The sequence below is a fragment of the Echinops telfairi genome, unplaced genomic scaffold (genome assembly GCF_000313985.2).
Source record: "Echinops telfairi isolate 266 unplaced genomic scaffold, ASM31398v2 ScPeMD7_41;HRSCAF=154, whole genome shotgun sequence".
Taxonomy (NCBI): domain Eukaryota; kingdom Metazoa; phylum Chordata; class Mammalia; order Afrosoricida; family Tenrecidae; genus Echinops; species Echinops telfairi.
This window is the reverse complement of record NW_022103939.1, coordinates 3,530,363-3,552,308: the sequence shown is the minus strand read 5'-3', so window position 1 is coordinate 3,552,308 and position 21,946 is coordinate 3,530,363. Positions and strand designations below refer to the sequence as shown.

The window sequence follows — 21,946 nt, the reverse complement described above, 5'->3', positions numbered from 1 at the left end:
ATCAAGATTGACTGAGTAAAGCTCCGAATTTATTTTCCTTCCAGCCTCCATAGTTGTTGCTTTATTAATCTTTGGACGAATGGCCACAACTGGGGGTAGCAGGTATTACTGGAGCTAGAAAACTGACTTTGAATCTCAAATTTACCACCTGTTATGTGACTCAAGAAACTTTTAATCTTTTTTTTTAACTTGTTCCTATGACTTGTATAAAAGGGACATTTGCCTGATTTTACAAATAAGAAAAATACTTTTATTAAGGCTAAAATTTTGTTTAGAATGTCTTGATGGTTTATCATGAAGATGGAATAAAACACACTGAATGATCATAAAAATCCACTTGGGGTTATTTCTATAAAGTAACCATTAGTTGTAATTGGGAGTTATTTATTAATCTTGGTTCAATAGGAAACATAGGCTGAAATGTCAAGATAGAGATTATAAATATCTCCAGGAAGTTGTTTCCTATGGAAAGTGATTTTTGTCTTCCAAATTATTTTCCTGAATTCATCTATTTCTTCAATCAGAAGGATGCTTCATTTATGTTTATCTAGGCACTATACGGAAAATACCATGTGACATATTCATCCACGTGAAGTTCTTTGTCTCACTCAACAATGATTAAGCATCAGGAGCTGAGAATTGAAAGGTAAAAGACAAAAAACAAAAACAAACCCTCAGCCCATTCACTCTGTGGAACTTAATGAATGCTCTCATCCTTTGTGACTTGTGCACCACAACTGTGGATCACATACTTGGTATAAGCAACACACACAAGTGCATACAATAACCTCATAGGTAGAGTGGGAAAAGGCAGTGCTCATTTATTAAAATTGCCAATTTATATCCAAGAGGTCAGCATTGGAAGTACTATGAAAGCTAAGACAAGTCCTTTAGCCTGGGCATGAAAGCGTGGCTAACACAGAGTACAGACTTCCTTGAAAGGTTAATAGAAAATTGTACGGTAAAGATGGAAGAGGATGGAATGTGAAGCACATTAACTTTGTCAGATATTAGTTTTCTGATCCTATGGTCCACTTAACTGAGATGATTACTGGACTATTCCAATACTCTACCTAGTTAAGAACACGTTTTTCTGGATCGGACCTCTTTTTCTCCTTTTACATCACTTTATACATTAACAGGATAAGTGTTATCTATGATGCTGGGGCTACAATACAACCATACAACGGCGTCTCCTGCCAGCTTCTTCCTTGTGGGTGTCCCAGGGTTGCAGTCCTCACATCTTTGGCTGGCCATCTTGCTGACTGCTATGTACTTCGTGGCCCTGCTGGGAAACATCCTCATTATGACCGTCATCTGGATGGATTCCAATCTACAAGAGCCGATGTACTGGCTCCTGTGTGTTCTGGCTGCTGTGGACATTGTCATGGCTTCTTCTGTAGCACCCAAGATGGTGTGCATCTTCTGTGCAGGAGACAGCTACATAAGCTTTAATGCTTGTTTCACTCAGATGTATTTTGCCCATGCGGCCACAGCGGTGGAGACTGGGCTGCTGCTGGCCATGGCTTTCGATCGTTACATAGCCATCTGCAAGCCCCTACACTACCAGAGAATCCTCACCCCGCACACGATGTTGGGAATGGCTGTGGTCATCGTTGTCAGAGCAATCTTATTTATGACTCCATTGAGCTGGATGGTGAGTCATCTTCCTTTCTGTGGCTCCACTGTGATTCTCCATTCCTACTGTGAGCACATTGCTGTGGCCAAGTTGGCATGTGCTGACCCGATGCCCAGCAGTCTCTACAGTCTGATTGGGTCTTCCATTATTGTGGGCTCTGATGTGGCCTTCATTGCTGCCTCCTATAACCTGATTCTCCGGGCTGTATTTGGTCTTTCCTCAAAAAATGCTCAGTTGAAAGCATTAAGTACATGCGGTTCCCACATGGGGGTTATGGCTCTATATTACCTACCGGGAATGGCATCCATCTATGTGGCTTGGCTAGGGAAAGACTTAGTACCCTTGCATACTCAAGTGTTGCTAGCAGATCTATACCTGGTCATCCCACCCACCCTAAACCCCATCATCTATGGCCTGAGGACCAAACAAATACGGGAGCGAATATGGGGTTTACTAAGGCATTACCTCTTTGACCATGTCAATCTGGGTTCATGAACGCCACATCTGTCCAGACCTCGGCTATTCCAGTGTGCTTCAAAGATGCCTTATATAGAACTGGTTTGGTAAACCTGGAGCTATAGAAATTCTTAAGATGAATCTCTTAAGAGTAATGCTGCATACCTTTTAGATTTCTAGTGTGAGTGAAATGATTCTAGGTTTCTAACATTGCTTTTAATGGCTTTAACCAACTACTATCTGAATTAGAGCTAGGTCTAAGCAAAGAATATCAATTTAGAGTTTTTTCTTTCCTTAGTGTGCTCTGACCTGTATTTCCAACTCAATATTCTATCAGTTCCTCTGCAGGAGAAAGCCACCGTTTGGCTGCCCCACACCTGGTTGCTTTTCTTAAAAATTCCCTTTTCTTTTTGAGATGATAGAAGAGAAGCTGTTATACATGGTGTTGCTTTCGGGCCCACGGAATCCACTCAATTTGGGTCATGTGTTCCCCCCCAAAGTCAGTTTTCCAGAGCCTTGTCACTGAGAAAGGTCACTTTATAGTGAGGGGAGTTGACAAAAGAACCCTGGTCCATGACAAGATGGAACGAAGAGCGTTGAGTCCTACCTTTGAGTCCAATTCATTCCAGAAACCAGGTCCAGCCTATTGCTCAGGTTTTGTAGGTCTTTTCCACATCTTGGAACTTACCCTACTACTGTCAGGCTCTTTGGAGTAAGTTCACTATTTATTTATTTTTTAAATAAACAGGGTTTATTTATTTTTTAAGCAACAGAGCTAAATCATTAGGTGTTTAGAGTGTCTTTCTCTTTGGATCCGATTCCCACGTTCTGTGACTCAATCGTAATACAGAAAGGAGAGGGACCGAGTACCACACAGGTCTCTCTTCTTGCGGCGGACCTAAGATGAAGCTTTCTGGGATGGAAAGGCTGACGAGAGAATAACATAAATAGTGAAGTTAAACTGTTCTTACTCTTCTCAACACCAAGTATTTGTTTTCAGTTTCGATTTCCTGTCTTCCGACAGTCTTCATCGAATTACAGGTATATATACTCGGAGAAGAGAAATAAATTCAACATTGGCACATTTGAAAATCTGAATAAAAAGTAATTTTCTAATACTATTAAAATTAAAAGCGTAAGAAACTGTTAATGTGAGTCGAATATCCAACTAGCGATGAATTCCTAATTTCCTAATTAGACGGAAGAGTCAGTCTTACATAAATAATGCCATGTGATAACATTTTCGAATAGAGCCACTGTTTAGTTATTTTACATACATACCATTTGCTAATATTGGGTTTGCTTAACGACCAAGTATGTATATCTCTATTCTTGAATACCAGGAGTGTAGGAATCAGCCTCTAAGAACATGATATGATAAACTGAGGTCCCACCGGGAGGAAAAAGAGAATGAAACCATCTTTTCTGCGTTCACCCCTCAAGGCTGAGGTATCACTTGGTTTCTCAGCGAGTGAAACAAGGCTGGGAGATGTGGCGGTCTGCTCGGAAACCCCATGTCCTACCGGGCCGTTGCGAGCCAGAATGGACTCACTTACACATGCAGCAACAAAACCAGGATGGGCAAAGCTGTCTCTGCCTTGTCATGAACGTGCCCCCCTACCAGGAAGTCAGAGGGACCGCTTTCGGCACTACAGGGTGTCCTGAAAGTTCCCGACCCTTGGCTCGGCTTCCTGACTCTTCTCCTCCTAGGACACTTTTGTAGGCCACAGTAAAATAAATGACCCATCGAGTTAGCTTTTGCGGTCACATTGAATTGATGCTGGCTCACAGATACCCTCGGGACATGGCAGGACGGTCCCCAGGAGTTTCTAAGACTGTAATTGTTTATAGGGAGTAGAAAGTCCCATCTTTCTCCCAGTTTTTGAACTTGGTTATAGTTAATTATTCTCCCATTTTTCATGCCCCTACGAGGCCAAAGAAAGTTTTATTTTTGTTTTGACTCTAGGCATATTAATGCAAGCTCTCATTTAACAAAGATTTAGTATCTATATATCTATCTATCTATCTATCTATCTATCTATCTATCTATCTATCTATCTATATGCATATATACACACACATACTATGGTTGATATGGTGGACAGGGGCTACGATGGTGAATTAGACAAGTGCAGTCCTTGTTTTCATAGGTTAGATGGGAACTGTAACAAAGCCCCCGAGAAAAAGGTCCTGATACACTTAAGAACCTCAATCTCCTTGTTCATAGAAATAAACAAGGTGGGCTACACAGTGTAATTCTTCTAGCAAGTAATCATAGCAACTGAGCCAGGTTCTATATAGTAAAACAAACTCAACCAACCAAAAAACAGTAGTAATATATTACAAATGAGGTCACTTGACTCATTTATTCTAGATTCTAATGATTTATTACCAAATAATATTCTTTTTCTATGAACCATACAAGATTTGTTCCAATTAAACCATAATAAGGACCCATCGATTTAGTCCTTGGACTCCTACTAATTTTTCATAAACATCTACTTCTCATCCTTATATACAATCTCCCAAATAGTATACACACACAGATATATAGCTCCTACAATATAGCTCAACACATTTCAGGATCAGGTCTACGACCAGCTCATTTCTCTGCAAGGACCGGACAGAAACTTCTTCCCTTCTATTGGCAATGCTCAAGGAGCAACTCAGAAGCATGTGGCTAGGTAGAACAGTTTAATTGGCACCGTTTTGGACTGCTTTACCGCATCCCTATGTGAAGAGCCAAAAAACCCAAAGCAGAAACATGACTTCTGCTAATCCTGATTACAGGTAATTTAGAGCTACTTTGCTTTTTGACTTTAGGAGCCCTCGGTAGCACTGTGGAGTAGGTGTTGTTGGGTTGGTGTTTCAAACCCACCTGTGGCTGAATAGTTTCTGAAACCCTCCAGAAGGTTGCTATGAGTAGGCGTCTACTCAGGGCAGTGGGTTTTTGAGCTTTGGTTTGCTTTTTGTCTTTGTCTGTTATCTACTTTGCAATTTAATACCAAGCCACTCCTCACTCCCTCAAGTGAGAACCGCATCACAGATCGCACTGTACAGCATCACGGAGACAACATGCAATGCTTGCACGCTGGACCTTCTTCTATTAGGCAAAGTCAGCGATTATGAAATGCTGCTCGCAGTTTGTTCCTAGCCACGATCTTCCCACATCATACTTGTGCAACTGGTAGTGAATTGGTTTTTGTACAACTCTCCTTGCTACACACAGCAAGCATTCTAAGGTGACCTTCACAGATTGGGTTTAATTCCTTTCATTAGACTACAGTATGCTAAAAAGGCAGTTTGCAACTCGTTCTCGCCTTTCTCCCCACACTTTCCTTCCTTTAGTCCTTTTTCTGCAGAGTCAAAGAAGAGACAGGCTGGGAGAATATGCATTTGCAAGAACAATGGGAATTCCCTTTTGAACTGCAAAGACTCAATTTTAGACAAACTGGTTTGATGAGTTGTCCATCCTATTCCTTGTTTTTCCTTTGGATTATTCCTGTTCTCAATCCTGAGGTGAAGGTACCCATTCTAATCTAAATAAAAACACATTAATCAGATGCACAATATACTACTGCAGCTCGGAACTTGCCACTAGCATGGGTACCTTTTTGTCTGAAGAGCTCTGGGCTATCAGGAGAGGAGAGGTCCTAAGGAAAAAAAGGCACTGCTGTGAAAATGCTGATTGGACAATGTGGAGATGGGAAGGAAGGTCACCATATTAGAAACCATGTTTTGCCTTCCTCCATCCCTGAGAAATGAGCAAATGTATAGAATGAGTCTGTGATGCACACGGAGCCTGTACGGGAGGGGAGCCATTATTAAATCCATTTTTCTAATGAGGAAACTCAAGAAATGTCACACATGAGATGCTTGAGGCCCAAATGGAATGAATGATAGGCAGATATGTAGCCAAAGTAGAGAAGCTGCAGGTATTATTTCATCTGAATACGAAGAATCGTTTACAGTCATCTTCTTTAAGAGGGGTGTGAGAAATGATTTGTTGCATTAAGGTCATCTCAGTTTTCTTGACCACAAAGTGAAAATTAAAATTAAGGTTCATGGGTGTTCTGATCCTGCTACTTAAAGGAAGAGGCAGGATTAGGAAACAGGGCTCTTCAGTCTTGAAGATCAAATGCTTTGTCCAGATAGTACTTCCAGAGGGGCCTGGAGAAGTCCTGCATTCTTGGCTACACTGCATTCTCCAGTCAGGAGGTGAGAGAGCTTGGGTCAGATCAAGGTTTGGTCAGTAGCAGCAGAATTTTAGGTGAATTTTCTTGCTGGTTATTAGCAGTAACCAGCTCTCATAGACAATATTCCTTTAGCTTGTTGGTGAAACCCTATTCCAAGGGTTTCCTGGTGCTTGGATCCATTTCGTCTTCACTCTCCCTAATTATGGCACTGGAGAGTGACCAGGGGAGGGGGCATGACTACACAAGAGCGATATTTCTGATCCTTAAGCCACGTTAATCTGAGAACTGCTTTGATCCCCACCATCAGTCCTACCATGCTTCCCTCATGAAGATGAGACACTCACGTGAGTGAGCCACCACTTTTTAACATGATTAGTTTAGTTGTGGGCTTCATCTTAACAGCAAGAGACCACTGAGTCAAGCAGAGGAATCCCTGGATTCTAGGGTTAGGGTTAGCTCAGCTCACGGGGACACTGGTCAGGCAGGGGTCTCCAAGACCCTTGTGAACCAGGTGAAGTTCAAGGTCTCTGGCTAATACGGCAACTGTCTTAGTCTTCACCATTCAGGGAGCAGATGGTCAGAGGATCACTGTTGTTGGAGCCAATGCTGTAGCAAGGACTAAAGTAGGGCAGGAGGCGCCCCGGGAAGGGATAGTGGGGGAAAGTGAAGATGTGGGAGCCATTGTCAGTCATGTTGTAGAAGGAGATATCATGCGCCTCATAATCCAGGAAAACTCCCACCCGGTGTGGAGGCACTGATAAGGATAGGAGTGGGTATTCATCAGTGCCTGCCCGGTACTCATTTCCCTTCCTCAGCCGTATCACCCAGAATCCATAGTGGGGGGATAAATAGACCACCTCCTTGCGGTCCACATTTTCCTTACACACTCCTAGACCCCATTCTGACCGGTTTCCGACCTCCACCTCCCAGTAGTGCCGGCCTGAAGAGAAGCACTGGCTGCCCAGGACAATATTGTAGCGGTAAAATCTCTCAGGATTGTCAGGCAGTTTCTGCTTGGTGTCTCCATAGTGAACACTTTTTCTGTCCTCGGATACGATGAGTCGGGAGTAAGCAGTGTCTGGATCCAGGATTACATCAGCTGCAGAAAAAGATCCTGGTTGGTAAGACTGATACGGAGCCAGGAGTCTAGGCTAGATGGCTCAGATCAATACAACCACAGATAGCTCAATGATGGGTAGAGGAGGGTTGGGTAGGGCACCCTGAGAACATTACACCTTTTTATGTACAAGGGGTCCCTCCCCCTGCCCATTATACCTCTCTGAATCCATTACCTGCATATGTTTTCAGGATCTCTTTAAGTCCCAGTATACGGCACTCAGTCTTTAGCTCCAGGGAGACTGGTTCTAGCTGCTGTAGGCTCCAGGCCTTGCTCCTAGTAGAGGAAGGGTATGGCTTGGGGCCTGGATTCCTGACTCTGCCCTTGAGCCTTCCTTGGAAGAGGGATTTGGCCAGGGACATGGTCAGTGAGGACAGAGCTCCTCCCAGGCAAAATGGTCTGACTCTCAGACATGCGAACACTTGCATTCCCAGGGTGTGGGGCAGGTTAGAGGTGTGGATGACATTGGGAAAGGTGCATTTGACACGCTACAAAGAAGCAGGGCTGAGACTCAAGGACTAAAGCACTGATGGACACATCATAGGCCCCTTTCTCCCAGTAGACTATCTAATTGAAACCACACGTTTTGTAACTTTACCTGAAAGTCTAATTGGTGATATCTCAGATTTGGCCAAGAATAAAGAAGAAAAGCACATATTCATTTGATTGGGTCTCAACTGTTTTACCATTGGGTCTAACAGAGGAATCCTTGAATTCTGGGCTCAGCCATTCAAAAGAACAAACTTGTCCGGGGTAGGGTTCTCCAGGTAAAGTTCAAAGTCTCTGGCTAGAGCAATGACCATCTTAGTCTTCCATGGCCAGGGAGTCTCTGGCCAGACCAACGGTGCTGCGGGCTCTAACGCTTCAGCAAGGACTGGCTGCCCAGGGAAGGTCCAGTGGGGCAAACAGAAAATGGGGGTGCCACTGTCATTCACTTTGTAGAAAATAGCTGCACTGAGTTGGAGTTGATTTGATGACAACCTTTTTTTTTTAAAAATATGAGAGATGTAGTTCAGCACCTGCTTTTTTGTAAGGAAGGTTCAATGCTCCTTCCCCGTGTCTGACCCCAGGCAAGACCGTCTAGATTGGAGGGATACCTAGACACTGTAATGATGGGAACATACCTGTTCAAGACTTCCTGAACACCCTAGAAAGAGAAAAGAAGACACCACATGAGTATGCACAGTTCCTCAGTGTGAGTTAGGGGTTTTTTGGGTGCCAACATGGCTCCCATAGGAACATGTGGGTGGAGTTTTGCCTGTCGATCAGGCCGCAGCATGATTGGAGGGCGACTGAGTAGATGGCTCTTAAGAGGCTGGCCTCTCTCTTTTTCTCCCTGGTCTGTGGACCAGCATGCTGCTGCCTGAGTTAGCTATTTTGCGCTGCCTGTGGGCTGAGGCAAGCCAACCGGGGACCGTGGTGGCTTGTGTCCCTGTTCTGTGCATCGTTGCACCTTGGAGCTCCATCATGACCTACTTTGCTACATCTCATCTGCCTGCTGTTGCTGCCCCACCATGCCGCCTGCGTCTGCTGCCTGTGGGAAGACTCTGCACCTTCCACCAGCCACGTCACGGTTTGCTTCCTTGACCTTGGCTCCGCAGCTTGCATGAGTTGGAAGGATCTTCATGATATTAACTTTCCCATGGGAGTTGAGTTGGACAGAGACCTCTGTACTGCTGTGTGGAATAATCAGCTGTTGTATTATTCCTTTTTGCTATATAAACCTATCCTTTTAGATATATAATCCTTTTAGATATATAAACCTATCCTGGTTTTGTCTCTAGAGAACCCTGCCTAACACACTCAGGGAGGCCCAGCACCGAACTCTGGGGAGGCCTTTGTTTAGAGAAAAGGGAAGCAGATGCTCAAGCTGGAAAGGTGGACAGAGGAGAAACTCACAGGAGGGTAGCTAAGTAGGCTAAACTTTTTAGGACAGGCAGCTTTTAGGCTTCATTTCAAAATTGTAAGGCCAGAGGGGAGACTGGTGTGATGGATGGGCTGCTTGAGCATACCACTTAGTAGGCAACAATGGGCTAGGTCATCCAACCAAACAGACGCAGGGGAGCAGTAGGTATTAGCTTGGGACATAGGGGTCTCATGCCTGATGGAACAGAGTGCTAGGCCCTATTGACGACTAACTAGTCTTCTCTCCTGAAGTCCAAAGCTAGTTTCAGCTCTCACTCGGGGTTTCCATGAAAGCCTGCTACTCACCTGCAACATCCACCGGAGAGGCCTCTGAGACCTCTCTTCCAGCTCTGTAATCATTCTCCACAGGACCTGGCTCTGCTGGACCAGCTTATCATGATTCAACCTCACTTGCTGCATCGTTTCCCTCTCCTCTTGTTCTAGGCTGGCCAGAGCGGCAGCTGCTTCCGCCTGTGGCTGCTGACTTGGTGTCTGTGTTTCCTTTAGTAATCGGTGGTATTTCTCAAACTCCCAGATGATACTCTGCTTTCGAGTTTCCATTTGGACCTGCAGAGGCAACATCAGGAAATCAGCACTCATGTTGTTAGTGTTGGAGTCACGTACATATGCACACTCTGGAAGGCTTTGGTACCAATCACGTGCGAGGCAATGTACAGACAACAGACAGGGTACAGTTTTCTTAGCCCTCTGTTCTCAAAGCCACAATGCATGCTTCTGGGCCCAGCAGGATCCAACCAGGAGCTTATTTGGGTACTGTATTCTACACACTCTTTTCCATTTTTAAATTATCACTTGATGTGTCAGAGATGTAACATTACACCATTATGTGATTTTGCTCTTTGATAATATTATATCAATTCAATATGCTTTTTAGATTAGTTCAATCTTACTGTCGATGAAAAAATTCTGATGATCTGGTAATAGGACAAAAATTTATTTGAGAGGTAATTGTATTAATTATTCATTTAGTTTGTGTGTGTGTATATATATCTCCATATACACATGTATATATGAGGGGGTACCCCCGAAACAAAACAAAAAAACAGGAAAAAAGCTCCGCTGGGCAAAGATTTCATGGTACACATTTTTCCCGTTTTTTTTTGGGTATCCCCATGTGTGTGTATAATCTTATGAGATTAGTTGTAATTCTTTTAACATAATAGCATTCTTCCCATTTCCTCCTTGGGGTTTTCATTTCCATTTTTTTCTTTCCTGCCCCTTTCTGCCTGTTGAGCTTTGTTTAGGTGTAAACTGCTACTGTTTCGGTCTGCTATGATGGACAACTTTGCGGATTTTATTCTACCTGGGTATTGCTGTTCATTTTATAGGTCTGTCTATTGATTAGTTGAAAAGTGATCTCTGGGGTGGGTTCAGCTCCAAGTTTGAAGTGTGTCAAAGGTTCAGTCTCAGAGTTTCTACTGGTCTCTATCGAGCCAGTCAACCTGGTCTTGTGAATTTTAAATGTTTGCTACAGTTCTGTCGTGCTCCTTGGGTGCCATCTAGTTCTTCTGGCCTCAGGGCAGTAGAGGTCAAGGGCTATATGGTCCATTCATTCTTTTCACTCATTATTTCCTCGAGTCTTTGGTTTGCTCTGGACAGGGGGGAGAGCAATTGCTATACCTCAGACTGGTTGCTAGTCACCAGAGTACGAAGGAGAACACTGTCTTTGTTCTAACACAGTTAGACAGACTGACCCGGACATCTCCCGAGACCATGGTGCTAAGCTCACACGCCCAGTGACGCATTCTCTTGGGTGTTTGGTTATAGCGACGAAGTCTTCATAACTTTACCCCCTGCATACTCTACCATATAGAAGGATAGGTCTGCATGTCATACAAATGTATATGTAGAAATATCTCCTGCCAAACCTATATATGAAGGCTTCAAAAAGTTCATGGAAAAATGGAATTAAAGATACTACCATTTTCCCCACAAACTTTTTAAAGTTCCAGGTACATATAGTTGTGGGTACAGCTCTATTAATTTTCCCACTCTTGTTCAGCTTGCAAGTCCACCTATCTGAGTATCTGCTCAGATTATTGCTTATCATTACTGTTAATCCAAGGCTGTGAATATAATAACACTATTCACCTTTGTGGCCTCTAACTCTTGGGCACCTCCTGTGCCTCACTTTGCCTTGGTCATATGTTTTGACCTTTATTTTATTGTTCAAAGATGATTTTCCAATACCACTTTCCCCCCACTCCTTCCTTCTCCATCTCTAATACCACTTTAAGAATTAAACTTTCATCAAATATGGACCTGCTGGAGGAAGCAGAGTGGAAATTGTGCTCTAGTACACAATCTACTATGAGCTAATATACAGGAAACATGTACTTTTCCTTTTTCACATATAAGGACATAAAACCGAGCTATCCCCACATCACCGAGAAAGGTGGAGTTGAGAGGTTATGTGGTCTAAAGCAACACACCTGGGAAAGAGGCTATTAGAACGTTGGGCTCTCTAACTTCCAACTTCATCTTTTGTCTCACAGTTAGTTCCAGGGCAACACAGAGATGACACAAACGCTTTCCCCCAAAGGGAAATCTACCTTCCAGTTGGCAGTTCTTTTTCTTTCAGCAACTTCCAGTTTCCAAGCCTCTTCTTGCTTTTGTCTCAGATCTTCCAGAGCCTCATGGAGTTTCCACTGCAAGAGACAAAACCTCATGAGGCTACCTTCCCGGTGCTGGCAGAGACGAGGAAGAAAGCAGCGTCTGACAAGTGGGCAGAATGAGGCCTGGGAGAAACCGGAATATCGGGAAGAGGAACTCAGGTTCCTACTCCCTCAGTCCAAGGGAGCGCTCTGAGTTGAGAGTAACTCTTCACCATCTCTAAGTTTCTGGAAAGGAAAAAGAAAAGGCCCATTTCCAAACCTTACCAGAAAAATACTGTGGACTTTCCTATCCATGCTTTTAAAATTCCTTATCGACCCAAGGCCTTCTCTAAAAAACCATACTCTCTGTCATCAAGTCGATTCTGCCTCACAGTAGATACCGATTCAGAGGTTGGACCCCGGAGGCGAGTACACCTGACCACGAGTGTCGCTGTTTAATGCCGAGACCACTATGCCACAGGTCTCTCCGAACATTGTTGTTCAAAATGACATCTAAGGGGATCAGACAGCATCAATATCTGCTGGGAGCTTATCAGAACCGAAGAACCTGAATAGAGCTGGTATAAACATCCCTGTGCAGGTTTTTCTATGGACATACATTTTCAACTCGGATAAATATCTAAGAACGCAATTGCTGGATTTTTATGGAAGTTTGTATTTACTATGTAAGAAAGTGCCAAAATTCTTCCAAATAGCCATACCATTTTGCATCCCCATCAGCAAACAGTAAAAGTACCTGCTGCTCCACCACCTCACCTGTGTTTATTTTTCTCAGAATTCTGGAATTTAGCCATCCTAATGGGTGTGTAAGGAGTAAATTAAAGATTTCTATACACTTGTTCAGTGACATTGGTAACACCCCCCCACCCCAATGTATCAATGTTCTCATAACTTTTGATTGTTTTCAATAAGTGGTTCCTATATTTCCTTTCCTTTGTACCTTTGTTTTACTGATTGTTGACCTTTTGGTTTCATCAGATAAATCAGAGGTTCTCAAAGTGATTTGGCCTACCAGTCCCTGTCCAGAAAACCAAGCCAAACCAAACCCACTCAGTACTCCCAGGGAATTAAAAACTTCGGTACCGCAGCCCATAAGCCAAGCTACAGTGTACGGATCAGACCTGCGGTTGCAGCCTCCCTGGATGCTCACAGTTCCCCTCAGTAAGCAGTATTTCCCACTTTGGGAAATACGAGTATAGATGGTTTTTAAAGCGAGTGCAGTACTCAGGTGATATTCTCTATTCTATAAGCCGATCTGTTATTTAGCTAAAAGGTGACCTAGGGGCATAGATTTGGTGCAAGGTTTAAGAAGTATTTCAAAGTGAAGACCCGGGGTATCCTGCAGCCAGCCGCATTTGGTCCAGTAAGGTTACTTTTTAAGAATTTGTGTTCTGTTCTAGGTTTTTCTTCCATTTTATCAGGATCTATCTATTGTGCCCGGATAAGAATAGTTGGTTAGTAGGGGTAGCTGGGTACTAACTTTGTTCTTCTGGTCTCAGCACCCATGAGGCCATGATTCATGCAGATAACTAGTCCTGTGGACTAGAGTCTTCTCTGAGTCTGATTTCCTTTCTTCTCTTTTGCTCCACATGAAAAGAAATCAAGAGCTGTATCTCAAATGGCTGCTTGCAACCTTTTAAGACCCCAGGGACTAACCAAAAACCAGGATGTACAAAACAAGCTTCGCGAGCTATATTGAGGCAACGACTCAAGTTGCTCCACAAGACTATGGTCCTATTCTTTCAACGCCTCCTTCCAACAAAATCCCATCAGGTGTACGGCTCGGTCTAATGCATACATATGCTGTTGTTAGATGTCATCAACCCAGTTCTGACAGAGTGACCCTGTGAAAAAGGAATGAAACACTAACACTGTCTGGTTCTGTGCCATCCTCATAATTGTTCAAAGTGTGAGCCCGTTGCCACTGAGTAGATGAAGACTCCCAGGGGCTCTATCAGCCAGAGCAGAGCTTCCCCAGGTCTCCAAGGCTGTCACCTTTGACTGTCTACCGCCACACCTTTCTTCCACTGAGTTGCTGCTAGGTTCAAACTGTCACCTTTACGTTAAAAGCCAAGACTTAAGTATTGTGCCTCTGGGGAGCCTTCCATTTTCCACCACGGCTGCAGAATTTGACAATCCCACCAGCAGTGGATAAGCATTCTAAGCTCCCCATATCCTTGCCAGAATTTGTCTTCTTTTTCCTCAGTGCCATTTTCGCTGGGGTGAGATGGAATCTCCTTTTAAATTTTTACTTGCATCTTTTTAATGGCGAATGAGCATGAGCCATGTCTAGTTGTTTGGGGAGCCTTAGTGGCATAGTGGGTTATAGGTTGGACTGCTAACCGCAAGGTCCACAGTTCAAACTACCAGCCACTCCTTGGGACAAAGACTAGGCTTTTTGCTCCTGTAAGGAGTTAAAGTCGCCGAAAGTCAAAGGGTCAGTTCTACCCTACCCTTTGGGGTTGCTATTAGTCAAAACGGACTCAATGGCAGTGAGTTTGTTATCTTCCACTGAGTCTACCTTCTCCAAATTCTATTCACCCAGATGTGGCTAATTTGATTTGTGTGTTCTATCTAGAGACAACGGAGAAGCTCAATATTAGCAGCTAAAAACGTGAACAAGTGGAACAGACCACCAAATGCTTAAGTTCAGGTAGAAGCAGAGGAAAAAGTCCACAAGAGCCATATAAGAGCTTAAGTCGATCCCACCTGAGTTTTGAGAACATCTCAAGAACAGATTCGATGCACTGACCATGAATGACAGAAGACCTGATGAGCTGTGGGAGGGCACCCAGCACACCATTTAAGAAGAAATAAAAGGTCCTTAAAAAGACAAGAAAGGGGCAATGAATGTACAAATGTGCTTTACACAATTGATGTAGGTATGGATTGTGATAAGAGTCGTATGAGCCCCTAACAAAACGATTAAAAAAAAAAAAGAAATCAATGAGGGGGAGGGAGGGGGGAATGAGGAGCTGATAACAAGGGCTTAAATAGAAACTAAATGTTTATAAAATAGTGATGGCAACATATGTACAAATATGCTTGATACAATTGATGTATGGGTTGTTATATAAGAGCTGTAAGAGCCCCCAATAAAATGATTGTTAAAAAGACAAGGAAGAAAGAAAAGATAAAATTGGACGTCAGAAGAGACTCTGACACTTGCTCTTAGTAGTAGAGTACTTAAGGAAATTGGGAGAAATGAGGAAGTCAAAGAGGTGAACAGAAATTTCAAAGGGCAGCTTAAGAAGACAAAGCCAATCATTATAATGAAATATACAAAGATCTAGAATTAGAAAACCCACAGGGAAGACATAATCAATATAAATGAAACTGAAAGAACTCAAGAAAAAAATCCAAGCCTCAAGTTGTAACATTGAAATTTTCAATGGGCAAAATATTGAATGATGCAGGAAATATGAAGATGGAAAGAATAAACAGGCACTCTACCGAAACCATTTCAGGATGTAGCATATGAGAATGAAGGAAGGAAGATGTTCAAGATGCGCTGAAAGCATTAGCCCAAAACAAGACTCTTAACAAGCTCAGAAGGACTGGAAGCACTCGCTTGTCTTTGTCAGGACATTTGGAAGACAGCTACCTGGCCAACTGACTAGTGGAGATTCATATTTGTGCTCATTCCAATGAATGATGACCCAAAAGAATACTCAAACTATAGGACAATACCACATGCCAGTAACATTTTGCTGACGGCCATCCAACAACACTTGCAGCAGTACATTGACAGGGAGCTGACAGAGCTTTAGGACCAATTCAGAAAAGGATGTGGAATAAGAGATAAAAGATCTTGGCTGAAAGCAGATGATACCAGAAAGATGTTTACTTGCGTTTTATTGTCTATACCAAGGCCTTTGACTGTGCAGATCATAACAAACTATGGATACCTTTGAGAAGAATGGGATTTCCAGAATACTCCCTTGTGTTCATGTAGAACCTGTACATGGATCAAGAGGCAGTTGCGTGACAGGAATAGGGAACATTTTTAAAATCATGTTTAAAATGATGGTTGAAAATCAGGAAAGGTGTGCTTCCACACTTATCCATAACGCTGAGCAAATAATCAGAGAAGTTGGATTATATGAAGAAGACCAAAGCATACAGATTGGAAGGAAGCTTATTAACAATCTGCCTATGTTAGTCTGGGTAGACTAGAGAAACAAATTCATAAACACGCATATGTATATATGAAAGTTTTATATAAAAGGTAATTGTACATTATGAAAACATCCCAACCCAGTCCAGTCCAAGGTAATAAGTCCGATATTAGCCCATATGTCCGACACTAATCTATAAAGTCCTCTTCAGACTCACGAAACACATGCAATGATGTCAAATGCAGAATGATCACAAGCCAGTGGGTAGAAAGTCTTTGAATCTAGTGGTGTTGTAAGCATCTCTCAGTGCTGGCAGGGGTCTCGCTGTGGTTTCTCTGGCTTGAGAGGTCTGGTTGCATCAGGGCAGGTCCACATGGCTTTTCTAGCTCAGGGCACTAGAGTAGTTCCATGTGTCTTGTCAGCTGCAATGTCTCCCAGGAAAGTCAGTCTTGTCACTAGAGAGTCTCCCAGGGAGTGCACCGAGAGAGATTGTGTCTCCTGTCTCCAAGAAGGAAGTACCAGATTTCCCAGAATTCTCAGGAGAGGGCCATGCCCACACAGAAGCCTCAATGGCTATGAACCGATTGACAGACTAGACTCTACCCCTTCACTCGTAATCCTCTCAAACTGACACCAGTTTATGTAACTACCACACTGCCATAAGCAGGTAACACAACCTAGCTTGTTGAAAGTGAGGAGGACTTGAAGCACTTGTTGATGAAGAGCAAGGATATTTCAGCCTCTGAAGAGCAAGGATATTTCAGCCTTCGGTATGGATTGCAACTCAAAGTCGCAAAGACCAAAATTCTCACAACTGGACCAATAGGTAACATCATGATAAATGGGGAAAGGTTGAAGTTGTCAAGGACTGCATATTGCTTGATCTACAAACAATGCTCATGGAAGGCACAGCGAAGAGATCGAAAGATAGTGGTATTAGGGAAATCTGTTGTGCAAGAGCTCTTTAGAGCACTGAAAAGCAAGGCTGTTATTTTGAGGACTAAGGCGTGCCTGACCCAAGCCATGGTAGTTTCAATGGCCTCATATGCATGTGAAAATGAGCCGTGGAATAAAAGAAGACCGAAAAAGAATGGATGCATCTGCATTCTGGTGCTAGAGAAGAATACTGAAAGCACCATGGACTGCTAAAATGACAAATGGACCTGTCTTGGAAGAAGTTGAGACCAGAGTGCTCCTTAGAGGTGAGGATGGTGAGACTTCATCTTACATACTTTGAACATGTTGTCAGAAGAGCCCAGTCCCTGGAGAAGGACATCGTGTTTGGTAAAGTGGAGGGGCAGCAACGGAGAGGAAGGTCCTGAGGGAGACAGATGGGCACTGTGGTTGCACCAATGGGCTCAAGCATCGGAACAATCGTGAGGTCGGTGCAGGACAATGCAGTGTTTCCATCTGTTGTGCTATGGGCAAAGCCCACTCGATGGCGCCTAGCAACAACAGCGAGTCCGGCTGTTTCAGCACCATTGTTAGGTGCCAGAGTTGGTTCTGACTCTGTGACTACCATGGAACAAAACCCTGCCCAGTCCTATGCCATCTTCATGACTGTGAAGTTTGAGCCTATTGTTCCAGTTACTGTGCCGATTCATCTCGTTGACAGTCTTCCTCTTTTTCTTCTTGCTGCCCCTCTACTGTACCAAGTGTGGTATCTTTTTTCCAGGGATTAGTCTCTTTTGATAATATGGTCAAAGTTGGTGAGACAATGTCTTGACATGCTTGTTTCAAAGGAGCATTCTAGCTGTACTTTTTCCAAGACAGATTTGGGTGTTTGTCTGGCAGTCCAAGGTATTTTCAACATTCTTATCCAGCACCATAATTCAAATGCATAGATTCCCATGCCCCCCCCCCACGGTTTTCCTTATTCAGTGTCCAACTTCCACATGCATATGAAGCAATTAAAAATACCACGGCTTCGTTCAGGTGCACCTTAGTCCTCGAAGTAGCACCCTGGCTTTTTAACACTTTAAACATGTCTTGTGCAACAGACTTACCCAATGACATGCATCTTTTGATCACTTGATCTATCAATACAGCTTCCATAAGCACTGATTGTGGATTCAAGCAATATGAAGTCTTTGACAACTTCAGTCGTTCTCTGTTTATCAGGATATGATCTATTCATTCAGTTGTGAAATTTTTTGTATTCTTTACATTATGTTGTAATACATATTGAAGACTGCAATCCTTGATCTTCATCAGCAAGTGCTTCAAGTCCCCATTTTTAACAAGCAAGGTTATGTCGCCTGCATATCACTGGTGAATAAGCCTTCCTTCAATCCTGATGCACTGTTCTCCGTATAGTCTGGCTTCTCTGATTATTTGCTCAGTATTAGACTGAATATGTACGGTGAGAGGATACAACTCTGGTGTACACCTCTCCTGATTTTAAGCCATGCAGTATTCCGGTGTTCTGTTGGCACCACTGCTTCCATATACAAGTTCTGCACGATTATGATTAAGTGTTCTGGAATCCCAAGGCTGTACACAATTTGTTATAATCCACACAGTAGAATGCCTTGGCATAGTCAATAAAACACAAGTAAACAGCTTTTTGGGATTCTCTGACTTCAGTCAGTATCCATGTAACATCAGCATAGACATCCCTTGTTCCACGTCCTTGTCTGGTATGAGCTTCTGGCAGCTTCTTGTCAATGTGCTGCTGTAATGGCTGTTGGATGATCTTCAGCAAAATTTGACTTGCTTGTGGTATCAATAGAATTGTTCTACAATTTTAACATTTGTTGGGTCACCTTCTTCAGAATGGGAACAGATAAGGATCTTTTCTAGTCAACTGTCCAGGTAGTGGTTTTCCAAATTTCTTGAAATAGACAAGTGAGAACTTTCAGTGCTTCCTCAGCTTGACAAGGTATTTCAATTGTTATTCCATTTACTCCTGGAGCCTTGTTTTTGGCTAATGCGTTCAGTGCAGCTGGGACTTCTTCCTTTAGTGCCATCAGTTCTCCATCAAATGCTACCACATGAATGTCAACTAGTACTTTTTGGTATAGGGACTCTGTGTATTCTTTCCATCTTCTTTTGATGCTTCTACATCAGTCAATATTTTGCCCATTGAATCTTTCAACATTGCAACTTGAATACTGAACTTTTTGTCTAGTTCTTTCAGCTTAAGATATATTGAGCATGTTCTTCCTTTTTTGGATTTCTAAATCTAGGTTTCTGTACACTCCAATACATTACTTTGCTTTCTCAACTTGTCTTTTGAAATTTTCTATTCAGCCCTCTACCTTCATCATTTCTCCCATTTGCCTGAGCTACTCTACGATGTCTCTTCTGACATCCACTTTGAGTTTTTCTTTCTTGCCTGTTTTTGATGACCCTTGCTTTCTTCATGAGGTTCTTGCTGTCAACCACAGCTCATCATGTCTTCTGTTATTGATGTTCAGTTTGTCAAATCTGTTCTTGAGATGTTCTCGAAATTCAGGTGGAATAGACTCGAGGTCTATTTTGGCTCTCACGAACTTGTTTTCATTTTCTTCAGTTTCAACCAGAAGTTACTTATAAGCAATTGGTGGTGTTCCAGTTGCCCCCGGCCTCATTTTAGTTTGATTTCTGCATACTCTACCAGGAGAATCAACATGCATAGCCACCATTTGTATTATTGAAAAAAAAGTACATGTGACAAAGGTGTCATTGGTCTTGCAAAATTCTATAACGAGATCTCCAGCTTGGTTTCTATTACTAAGATCATATTTTCCAGCTACCTTTCCTTCCTGTTTCCAATAGCCAATAATTATCAATGCATCTTGATTTAATATTTGACCAATCTCAGACTGAAGATGGTGGAATTTTTCAATTTTTCTATCACTAGCTTTAGTGGTTGATGCATAGATCTGAATAATAGTTGTACTGACTGGATTTCCTTGTGTACCAATAGAGACTATCCTATCACAGTCAGTATTTTACTTCTAACATAGATCTCGAGAAGTCCTTTTTCACAATGTACGCAGTGCCATTCCTCTTGAAGTTGTCATTCCTGGCAACTTCCAGGAAGTCAGAGATTATTTAATAAAAAATGGACAATACCAGTCCATTTCACCTCACTAATGCCGATGATATCGATCTTTATGTGTTCCATTTCATTTCTGATGACCTTTGGTTTTCTTAGATTCATACTGAATGCATTCCAAGCTCCAAATAGTAATTGATGTTTGCAGCCTTTTCTTCTCATTTTGAGTAGTGCCCCATCATAAATGAAGGTCTTGAAGGCTTTAACTATCCACACCATTGAGAAGGCAGCTCTTCCTCAGTCGTATTTTGACTGCCTTCTGACCTGAGGGTTCAACTTCTGGCACTACCTCTGACAAGTTCTGCCGCTATTCACGAGGTTTTCAGTTTCTGACAATGTTTTGCTGCTAGTCATAAGGTTCTCAGTGGCTAATTCTTCAGAAGGGGGCACCCTATTCCTTCTTCATAGTTTATTCATAGTCTGGAAGCTCTGCTTGGGTGGCCCAGGTGGTATTTAAAATAAAAGTGACACAGCTCCCAGCATCACAACAAGCCACTGACAGGCAAATGGTTCATTTGTTAATAATACTATCATTTTTCTATTGAATTGCCATTGTCAAAGGTCAGATTATATTTGTGTGGGTCTTTTTCTAGTTCTCTGTTTTGTTCTATTTTAACTGATTATTTTACCAATACCACTGTAATGGTCACTGTAGTTTTATTGAAAACCTTGAATCGTGTTGCGTTAGTGCTCCAACTTTGTATTCATCATATTGTGCTGACTATTTTGGATCTTTTGCTTTTCCATATAAGTGTTAAAATCAGCTTAACAATAGTCATCAAAAACCAACCAACCAAACAACAATTTGCTATGCTTTTGACAGGAATTGCATTGAATTTACAATCAAACTGAGGTGATTTTAACAATATTGAATTGTTCTCTTTGTTTACTTATTTTCTGTTATTTTTCATTTGCATTTTTGCTTTCCTTATATAGCTCTTGCTCATATTTCATTAGTTTTGTCTTTTTAATGTCAATATGGTTAAACTGGTATGATGCTTGTCATTTAAAAATCCAATTGTTCATTTCTGGTACTTTAGTAAGCACTTTTGTATACAAAATGATTTTGTCTATTAACCTTACATACTGTGACCTTATTAGTTGCAACTCTTTTTTCTTTTACAGCTCTTCTTGATTATTTGTGATATTCTACACGAACAATCACGTCACCTGGAAACAGAATTTCCTTTCTTCCTTCCCCGTTTGAATGTCTTTTACTTCCTGTACTTTTCTTAAGCGCTATGAATTCCAGTAGGAGTTCAAAGAGGGTCTCCTTGTCTTGGCTAGAAGTTCCCCAACTTTACTGATCTTTTCAAAGAACTAGCTTTTGGTTTCATTGGTTTTCTCTACTAATATCCTGGTTTTTATTTCATTTATGTCTAGAATAAATTTCATTCTCTTTATCCAATTACTTACTTTGGCTTCAGTTTGTTTTTATTCAAAATTTTTGTTAAGTTGTATTTCCCCTTTACACTAGCTTAAAACATTTTAAAATTTCTTGAGACTTATTTGACCCATGTGTTATTATACAAATATGTTAAGTAATGTCTTAAATTCTTTAGAAATTCTTCTTTTATAGGAAAGAATAACTCAGGTATTTACCTGATACTCCAAGAAAGAACTAACATTAGCACTACATCACTGGATTCTAGAAGGTACTGGTTCTGATACAGACGTGCCATTGTATACATCTGAAGAAAGAGCAAGAAGAGGTCTGGAAGATGATGAGAGTAACTATGAAAATGGCCGAGTATCTCAAAGAAAGATGCTCCCCAGGTGATTCATGTTCTCTATGAGGCAGAAGATGATTCATAAATCACTTGTCAAAAGAAAAAAA

General features: G+C 42.1%; 2 protein-coding genes across 2 annotated transcripts in view; one reads left to right on the top strand and one right to left on the bottom strand.

Annotated features, from left to right (window-relative positions):
- Positions 1-1,156: 1,156 nt before the first annotated feature.
- Positions 1,157-2,134, top strand: LOC101645921 (olfactory receptor 52I2-like). The gene has a single exon (XM_004717485.1). The coding sequence runs from the start codon at positions 1,157-1,159 to the stop codon at positions 2,132-2,134; it is 978 nt and encodes a 325-aa protein (XP_004717542.1).
- A 4,610-nt stretch (positions 2,135-6,744) lies between these two features.
- The window catches only part of TRIM68 (tripartite motif containing 68), a 20,809-nt gene continuing 5,607 nt past the window's right edge, over positions 6,745-21,946 (bottom strand). Inside the window, exons 3-7 of the mRNA XM_004717484.2 lie at positions 11,887-11,982; positions 9,620-9,880; positions 8,533-8,555; positions 7,584-7,684; positions 6,745-7,390 (exon numbers count right to left, since the gene is read on the bottom strand). Coding sequence (XP_004717541.1) covers positions 6,840-7,390; positions 7,584-7,684; positions 8,533-8,555; positions 9,620-9,880; positions 11,887-11,982 — 1,032 coding nt within the window. The 3' untranslated portion in view covers positions 6,745-6,839. The remainder of the gene's footprint in view (positions 7,391-7,583; positions 7,685-8,532; positions 8,556-9,619; positions 9,881-11,886; positions 11,983-21,946) is intronic.

Coding starts and splice junctions, on each gene's coding strand:
- LOC101645921 (XM_004717485.1), top strand. CDS start 1,157: ATGATGCTGGGGCTACAATACAACCATACAACGGCGTCTCCTGCCAGC.